General features: G+C 42.3%; 1 protein-coding gene across 1 annotated transcript in view; it reads left to right on the forward strand.

Moving 5' to 3' along the window:
* The window catches only part of LOC125237383 (epidermal growth factor receptor kinase substrate 8-like protein 2), a 43,564-nt gene extending 34,197 nt beyond the window's left edge, over positions 1–9,367 (forward strand). The window contains 6 exon segments of the mRNA XM_048144401.1: positions 449–586; positions 1,544–1,688; positions 5,314–5,394; positions 6,044–6,177; positions 6,859–7,047; positions 8,671–9,367. Coding sequence (XP_048000358.1) covers positions 449–586; positions 1,544–1,688; positions 5,314–5,394; positions 6,044–6,177; positions 6,859–7,047; positions 8,671–8,742 — 759 coding nt within the window. The 3' untranslated portion in view covers positions 8,743–9,367.
* Positions 9,368–9,944: the final 577 nt, after the last annotated feature.

Here is a 9,944-nt window from a genome sequence, read left to right on the forward strand (position 1 = left end):
TTTTATACAGATGACCTTGGCGAGGCGTGTCGTGTCGTACGCCTGGGTTATGTATCAACCCAGTCTCAAATTCGATGTCACTGTCATAGTCTATCTATTATTGAGTTTTGTTTTATGACTTTTATGGTATTTCACTTTTAAGCCTCCGCCACACATAAAGCGTTTTGATAGCGTAGCGTCAGCGGAGTGCAATGATAGCGGTGCGCCGGACGAACGCTGGCGTTCCACTCGCAATCCGCGCGCACTCCGGTTGCAATCCGCCTCGTTAGTTCCCGCCGGCGTCCGCTGGGCGCAACGCCAGCATTCGTCCGCTATCATTGCGCTCCGCTAACGCTCTCAAAACGCGCATGTGTGGCCGAGCTTTTAGCCTTTTGGCTACTGTAGGCAACTTTACAATCGGATAGGCTTATTATTTTAAGCTAATTGAAACTTAATTCTTTCTGCGCAGGTGCTAGACGACTCGCGCAAATGGTGGCGCGCGCGCAACCGGCGCGGCGTCACTGCGCACGTCCCGCACACCATCGTGGCGCCGGCCGCGGAGCCCGACCCCAACCTCTACCCCAACCCCATCTACACGCACTACCAGGTAACTGACGATATTGCAGCCTCAACTAGCTTTCGTAGCACGAAAAGATAACTTAGGTACTTACTATAATTTTTGAAGTAAAGACAAAACACCGGTCTACTATTAATTATATATTCATTATATTATTCATTTGCTCTCGTGCCTCTCGTCCTTTTTGACATTTGTATGCCAACCGGCAAAACATAGTTTGTTCAGACCATTCATAGACCTAAGACCTAAATTATGTACCTATGTTTTACAAATAAAGCATTCTGATTCTGATTCTGATTCTGATACTACTTCTTCTTCTGTTATGGCATAGTATAGTTTAGTTCGACGCTAAGGTATGGTATTATATTCTGGGCAAACTCAGTTGACAGAGAAGTCGCATTTACTTAAAGCACAAAAAATATGTATTATGTGGTATCCAGCAACTAGGTTCATGTAAAATTGTAAATCATATTTTAAAAAGTCAGGAATATTAACTCTTCCTTGTCTGTACATTTTCGAAATGGTAGTTTTTGTTAAGAGCAATCCGCAGTTGTTCCATTTTAAAAGTGTACGTCTTAGAAATAAAATTAATTCGTTGCCTTCTACCTCTAATACAGCTTTATTTAGTAAAAGTATATTTGGAATGGCTCCAAGGCTGGGCTGTGAAGTAGCTCCGTGATAGATGGCACTGTAGCGGCTCCCAGTAGTACCTTCATGGCCGCTAGGTGGCTTTTTCAGCGTTTGCTGCCATGGTTGCCAACATATTTTAGGGGACGATTTGAGGTATCAATCTTTCGCCCTCTTTTCAATGTTAATTTGACATAGGGTTATGCGACTCTAACTGCTTCGTTATTTTGTAAGAAATCGTCAAATCTCAGATCACTAGCGATTTAGAGCAGCCTTGAGTTTTTCGTTCTCTTGAAGACTAGGTCCCTCCATCGGCATCTGTTTCTATGGCGACGTGTTAACCGTAGTTCCCTTTTGCAGGAGAGCGGCGGCCGCGGGTCGGGCGGCAGCAGCCCCGTGGCGGCGTCGGGCGCGGGTAGGCGCGGCGCGGGGGGCGCGGGCGGTGCGGGGGGCGCGGCGGACGCCAACGCGGACTGGGTGCGCCGCGAGCGCCTCGGCAAGAAGGGCGAGTTTCGATACTTCTAGCCCACCTTTCTTATCATGATTGCCAAAGTCGGGCCACACGGGGTCAATGACCTGCCAGCGTATTAGGGACCGTCCACACTCAAGAGACGCATGTCCGCCGACGCGGAACGGACGTCAGCGCCACGCCGCCTGAATATAATTTAAAAAACGTCTCCTCGGTACATTTTGTATAGGAAGGACGCGCAAGGGACGTCGCTTGGCGCGCCCCAGGCGACGCGTCGCTTGGCGCGCGCCTAGCGCGCTTGGGGGTGCATCTTACGTCTTTCCTATACAAAATGTATTGAGGAGACGTTTTTTAAATTACATTCAGGCGGCGTGGCGCTGACGTCCGTTCCGCGTCGGCGGACATGCGTCTCTTGAGTGTGGACGGTCCCTTATGCTTCCGATTGTATCACTCATCTATGTGGATAAAGCATCCGTCACACTTTGGCAAGTAGATATGTCAGTGTGAGAGAGACAGGTGTCTTATCCACGTAGAGATGTGATAAAATTGGAAGCACCATAAGCCTGCTGATTGTGTTCTCGCGTTTTCAACTATGGACTCGCGCGCGAGTACGCAAATTGTGCTAAACCGCCTGCAGGGTTAGCACATGATTGGCCGCGTATGTTGCCGCGAGATAAGATAGAGTACCCGTCATTAATACGATTAGAAAAAGACGTGTGATCTATCGCGGCGACATACTCTCGTGACAATCATGCTTACCCTGCTGGTGAGATGTATTTCACCGCAGTGCCATTGACACTTGACAGTGACAATTCTGTGCCTATTTCTGTGTTGATAACATTGTTACTCAGCGTCAATATTTCCTTGTTGGACAGGCAATGAACGGCCAAATGTCACTGTCGGGCGACAGTTGTCACTATTGTGGAATAAGCCACTGGTGACATGGTATGGCACCGACTTTGCTCTATACGAGTACTTACTCGTATCTCAAAGCATTCACCTATGCCTGAATATTTGAAAACGCTGAGAGTTTCAAAAAAATGTACCTCGGAACTATCAAGAGACATATACGCTCGCCTAGATACCACTACACCTTTGTTTGACTCTCGGCTAGATGGCGCTAATATTAATATTTGACAATTCTATAACATATAGGTACATATAATCAGGCCAGTATCCGATAAAGGGGTAGGCAGAGCACATGAATTACTAAATTTCAGTGCCACTCTTGGCAAAAAAGGGTTGAAAGAAAACCAAATTGTGACATTGCAGTGACAGGTTGCCAGCCTCTCGCCTACGCCACAATTTAACCCATATCCCACAGTCGACTTCTACGACACCCACGGGAAGAAAGGGGGTGGTGAAATTCTTAACCCGTCACCACACGGGGGAACATCAAGTTATGATTACTTATGGCCGAAATTGTCAAAAACTGAGGTTCAAAAGTTTTAAGTGTGTGTCGAGAGATGAGAGTTTTTTCACTGTGACTATACATTTTACTTTGACAGTAACTCTCTATGTATACTTACTCAATCCTCTTTGCTATTTATTACTTTGCAACAGGCATAGGTTTTGGCTAAAAAACTTCCGAACCAAAGTGGTCCGCGCTCAGACTTAAGCATAATCATTATAAATAATAAAATAATATAACATATCAGTAGTTTACGTCGGCTAGTATCGGAGCTCGCGTGTGTGCTTCTGTCCGTGTGTGTGCTTGTATGTCCTTACCCTCGGGCCTATGATGCTTGCAATCTTATCTATACATATAGTATATCACTATCCGTCACGTTCTGGCAAATATGTCTGTGTAGAGTGTCAGATGTGTTGACGTTGATAAGTGACAAGATTGGAAGCATAATAACCTGCTGAGGTGCAGGTGAGACCAAGACAAAATTGTGATTTTATGAGAAGTGAACTTTGCACATTATGTAAGCGTGAAGTCGAGAATATCGGATGAAATCACAGTTTTGTCCTTAAGGGTCCATCTGCCTGTCTATTTTAACTCTTCACTGTAAACTTGTGTTGGTTTTAAGGCACTGGATATTTCACAAAATAATCTGCAAGATAGTGTTTTACAAAGATTAAAGATAATTGGATTTCGTAATAAGATACGGATTTCTTATTATTAACATTACCGCAAAACCGTTCATTTTCATATTACCTATTGCATTTACTTGCATCCAGTGCTGAGAATCATATATTGTCCCAATTTTTGCAGAACAACCTTCAAATAGTTAACAGAAAAGAACAGAGAAAGCACTTAAGTAATTAGCATTTGAGTTTTATTGTCTGCAAGACATCAGTCGCGTCGACTCATGACACGATTTACAGTTGATTTCTTAATTTTGTCATGAAATAATCATTCATATACTTATCTTCTAAAATAAAAGAAAAAAATGCATTTTCAGTCAATATTTAGGTATCATATTTTTTTGAACCCGACATAAAATTTCTGACTTTTTTAAATACTTGTATCAATACAAGCCGGTGCGACTTTCATTCCTATCGTAAAGGTGCATATTTCTACAAATTAGTATACGTATCGTTAGACTTTTGTTTTTATATTTCAGTCAGATTCTATAAGCAGCTATATTTATTGTACAGTCAACCAATTGGAACCCTAGGCCACTGTAGAACTATGTCATAGTGACGTTATAAATCAGATTTGTAAGAAATCTCTTACTGCTTGTCATTCTGCCATGGTTGTAGAGTGGCCTAGGGTTCCAATTGGTTGACGATTATAAGGCTATAGATGTTAACTAATATATTGGAGCGGTTCACTCAAGGTTGACTGCTCGGTCCTTGTTTGTATACATTTTTTACATTAAATTTTTATTGAAACTTGTGTGTGTCTATTTGTGCTTCGCTCCCCCTGCCTTCCCTCCCGGAGGAAACTCGCGTAAAGGTATTAAACTTTTTTTTTTCGTATTTGTATGTTGACAAATAAGTTGTACCTTTACGTGAGTGTCCTTAGCTTGATGCTAAATAACAGGCATATACTTACCAAAATTACGGTTTTAAAATATGTAGTTATTATTTACATTTTCGTATCCTCCTAAACTTGAAAAACTGGCATTGATACTTTCGACTCATGATGTTCGTATTATAAAGTTTTAAAATATTCTCAATAACTTAATTTTTGCGTGCTGTTACCCTAAGTGCGTTTTCACATTATCCGATCCGATATTGGATGTCGGACCGATATCCCATACATTACAGGCGCCATCTTGGATTTTTTCTATTGAAATCCTTCCGACATCCGATATCGCGCGGGTCGGATAATGTGAAAACGGCCTAAGCCAAAAGTAACAGTTAAGTTATAGAAGAGCCCCGTAACTCACATAAGAGATAAATTAATACTAACTTTGATTTTAATTGAATAAGTACCTTTTTAAAATGTTTAATAAGTAAGTACAGTTTGCTGCCTTAGGAACAAGTGTTAAAACAAAATAAAAGATAACTTCGCATTGCATTAAATGCATGCAAGATTTTAATTTTTAACAAAAAACCTGTTGTGATTCGTGCAAATCCCAGCTACTCATGTGTGTCGTTGCAAACTCGTGCTGTCGGTGTGCGTAAACGCGGTGAGTGTGTTTGTCTTCGTTGTGTTCAATACTGTTGTTTACCTCGTAGCAATGAGTACAAAAGCATGTGATTGCAGACAAGGCGCCGCCGCCACCGCCGCCGCCTCCGCCACCGCCACCGCCCCCGCCTGTGCCTGTGGCCACGGACACCATCAAATGTGAGTCTTTATACTTACTTTCTGTGACCTCCTAAGAAAATTTCTTATACAAATTCTCTATAAGCTGGCAAAAATGAAATGAACAAACTTTGATTGTATGAGTGACATCGAGCTGTAACGCTATTACTTGTTGAAATAAATGTTTACGATAAGATACAATATAATTATTATGATTAGTTAGGTAATTTGTTGATATCGCTTTAAAGAGATAATATGTGGATAAGTGCCTACGTAATGCTGTTTAAGTTTCTAGAAAACCTGCATGTAACTAAGGATATACCAAACCTTAGCATTGTTTTTACTTTTATGTTTATTGCAACGCCCATGGCGTCTAAACGGTTATGTCGCAATTGATCTTTTTTCTTACCACGTCGACAGCAAACAAGGATACGGGCCACCTGTAGGCCTTGCACATGGTTGCCGCGGGAGTATGTCGCCGCGAGATAGACCACACGTCTTCTTCTAACTGTATTAATGACATCAGGACGGGTAGTCTATCTCGCGGCGTCATACTCTCGCGGCGATCATGTGCTAGGCCAACAGATGGCAGTTGACGTAGCCTAAGCTTGTAACTTCATCAGAGATGTCATTTGCGCTTTGACGACCCTATTTAAGTTCTCTCTGATCACCTTATGCATCTTGATTGCAGCTACGAAATCGGTGGTGAGCACAGCGACCAACGGTGGCGACCTGGCGGATGAACTGCGGGAGGTTCTACCACAGATCCAGCAGCGGAGGAAACTGCTGGAGTTCAAGAAGACTCCTGAAGTGTTCATCCACCAGGTAACACTGTCAACAGTTTACTATTGGTTATAGAAGTCTTCAGTAAGCAGTGAGTATTTATAGCGACCTGCGGACGAACTGAGGTTCTACCACAGATTCAGCGGAGGAAGCTGCTAAAGTTCAAAAAGACACCTGAAGTGTTCATCCACTAGGTACTTAACACTATCTACAATGTAACAAACTGATTAATTGATGCGTCACTGCCAAAGCCGGCACTAAACACGGCCAGCGCTAGAAACTTCATGAATGATCTGCAAGAATAAAATTACTGCCCCAGTGTGCGTAGCCGAATGGCATTTCTGCGATGCGAAACGCCGCAGAAATGTAGTCAGGCTCTGTCGCTGTCGCACCAATACGTAAGAGCGATGGAGATACTTAGATAGCTACGAAAGAGATATTATCGTGAGCGTTTCGTGAACGTTTGTGCATTCGGCAAGCACCCTGATTCGCCATCTACTTTGCTAATGTAGCCGAAGCTGGGCACCTGAGTTCGCTCGGATAAGGGATAAGAACCATGCCACTGGCTCCCAATTCTTTGCGGGATCCTGCCGCCTCATCTACGAAGGAAAGGCTTATTAGGGGTATTCTCTCACAGGACACGATTGCCATTTAAAAAATGAAAGAATGAAGAGTAAAGCTAAAGAGTAAAGAATGAAGCTCATTCAAATCCTTTTATTTCAGAAATCGAACCCCGAAGAAGTCGCCGAATGGTTGGAAGCCAAAGGTTTCTCTGCCACCGCGGTGCGCGCGCTGCGCGTGCCTGGCCACGCTCTCTTCAGCACTCCGCGCTCGCAGCTGGAACAGCTCCTGGGACCTGACGAGGGCAAGCGCCTGTACAGCCAGGTGCTGGTTCAGCGGAACGTGTCCGGGGTACGACTAGCTTTACCTCTGCACTCGCACTGCTGATGTAATCTTTCTTCTATACTCTTCTTCTTTTAGTCCCAGTCAATTTTCTCCCTTCCCAGACTAATCTCCTGAAATGGAATTCCCATATAGCATCAGAGGAGTTGTCATAAAACAGCTCCTAGATCCTGAATTCCTGATCTCTTGTTCTCATATTCTATAGACTTGGAGCTGCAAGTTACTATCGTAGAAGCATTTTGACACTATTCTCAAATCTAGGTTTGGTCTGTTTTCTTGAAATCCCTGCTTAGGCACGGAAACAAGCGGGCTCTTGATCTCTTGTTGTTTCATGCTTTAGTGTTGGAGCTGCGACTTATTATCCAAAAGGCATTCCCACACTATTCCCTTCAAACTTGGTTTCCTGTCTTCCTTCCCTGTGCGTTTTCACATTATCCGATCCGATATCGGATGTGGGAAGGATTTCTATGGCAAAAATCAAAGATGGCGACGTAAATATATGGGATATCGGTCCTCCGTCCGATATCGGATCGGATAATGAGAAACCGTACAGTCTGAATACTACGACGAGTGGGGCTTCCTATTAATACAGCGACGGTGCCACCCTCTAGGTACTCTTTGTTGTCAACTTATCATAGGGTCTCAACTCTGACGTTCCCTCGCTTCACATTGGAATTGGATTATATGATTAACTATCTTTTGTCCGCGGATTCGCTCGCGTTAGAAAGAGACAAAAAGTAGCCTATGTCACTCTCCATCCCTTCAACTATCTCCACTTAAAAAATTACGTCAATTCGTAGCTCTGTTTTGCCGTGAAAGACGGACAAACAAACAGACACAATAATTTTAGAACAAAACGGGACTAAATCGCGTAAACACTTACATTTAATATTTGGTCCGACGTTTCGAACATCACATTATGTTCGCGGTCACGGGTAGACTGGCGAGGAATTGCATCAACATCATCTAGCCGCGCGAGTTTTTCAAACTACCCGCACTTGTTCTTGATGTAAGTGTTTACGCGATTAAGTCCCGTTTTGTTCTAAAATTATGAGACACACACTTTCCCATTTATAATATTAGTATGCTACAACTGCGTTCGTGCTGACAACATTTATGCTGAGGCGGGATAAACCCGACATCCTTTTTTTTTCTTACTTTAAACTTTCACAATACAATACAATACAATACAAATCCACTTTATTGCACAACCTCAGAAATTTACATAGGAACACACACATTACAATAAATTTTATTACAGAGGTAAACAACAGGCGGCCTTTCACGATTATTACCCATAATTATTTTTAAAATCGGGACTTAATCGCGTATGACTACATATTTGACTGACCTCCGACGTTTCAGGGACGGCGTTGTCCCCGTGGCCTCCGAGACCACGCGCGAGATACGCGATTAAGTCCCGATTTTAAAAATAATTATAGATACTGTGGAGACAAGACAAAACAAATGATTATAAATAGAGGCAAACAGGCGGTCTTATCGCTAATACTACCAGACAACCTTTGGGTAACGGAAATAAAAAAACGTAATCAAAAAGAGTAGGTGCTTCGAAATAAAAAATCATAATTAAAAATATTTTAAGTTTTTAATTTTTAATATTTCACCTTACAGTACAAGACGACATCAGCATCAGAATTGCAGAGCATCCTTCGCAAGGTTCGCGAGAAGGTGGAGGTCTCGTGAGACCCCCCCCCCCCTTCCACCAGCCCACTCGGGAAAACTTCGTCATGAGATCCCTTCATCACGGGTCCTGTGAGCTCAGCCAAACCAAGGACGATATATACCGGGACTGGCAAACCCATACACAAAAAATTGTACCTAAATGCTAATAAAACTAGATGGGCTAGATGGCGCTGTTTCACAGCCTGGAAGTGGCAAAAATCATATTTTCACCATATTTTAAGAACAAATGACGTATTTCTTTATTTTATATTACTTCAATACCTACATAATATTTAATAAAAGAAATGTATAGGCCTCATCAGTGTAGTTATGATACTATGTAATAGGTGGCGCTAAAAAAATGGAGGTACGACGCGTAGAAGATTGTCAATCCTTTATATATCACCCTTGGCCAAACTGGCAATAAATTATCGGCAAAATGCTGAAATTGCAATGTGAAGGCTCTAAGAGCTGTACCAAGCTAACAATGATTTTGATAGCCCTACCAACATTTCGCAGGACGTTTATAATAATATTTTCATCACACCCGCACTTTAAATGTGCTATTGCATGTGAGTTATAGAAAAATCGTTCTCCCAAGGGAATAATGAAATTTCTTGTACCGTATTTAACTTTTTTACATCTATTTACATATTTTTTACATTGCGAGTGTGATGAAAAACATTGTGTGTAACTCGGGGAGTATGAATAATTGAATATTACTAACTCGAGTCTTTAAATCGCTCCGGCAAGCTGTCGCGATTTAACTTACTCTCGTTAGTAATATTCAACTTCCTCCCCTTGTTGCACAATGTACAATACTATTGTATCGGTGGAGCTGTCAAAATCGATGCTAACTTAGACTCGAACCCTAGCCTGTTTGTATATAGATATGGTCTTAGAAACCCGCTTATCGCTATTTATAGCAGTTATTGTATATTACTTTCATTACTAAGGCAATAAATTGTGTAATTTTATATTAAAAATGTTGTTTTTTTGTCCCCACGAAACTGATACGAACGACGCTAGATTCTCCGTATTAAGATAAAACTCAAACATAGTTCAGATGGCGCCACTTCGTTGATATCGACATATTATAGAGGATATATGCGGTTTTTGAAGATATACTTCCCCAGATATCCACCAAAGGCAAATATTTTGTGTCTTATTTCACAATTGAAAACCGGCCAAGAGCGTGTCGGGCCACGCGTGTAGCGCTATTT

The sequence above is a fragment of the Leguminivora glycinivorella genome, chromosome 21 (assembly GCF_023078275.1).
Source record: "Leguminivora glycinivorella isolate SPB_JAAS2020 chromosome 21, LegGlyc_1.1, whole genome shotgun sequence".
In the NCBI taxonomy this organism is placed as follows: domain Eukaryota; kingdom Metazoa; phylum Arthropoda; class Insecta; order Lepidoptera; family Tortricidae; genus Leguminivora; species Leguminivora glycinivorella.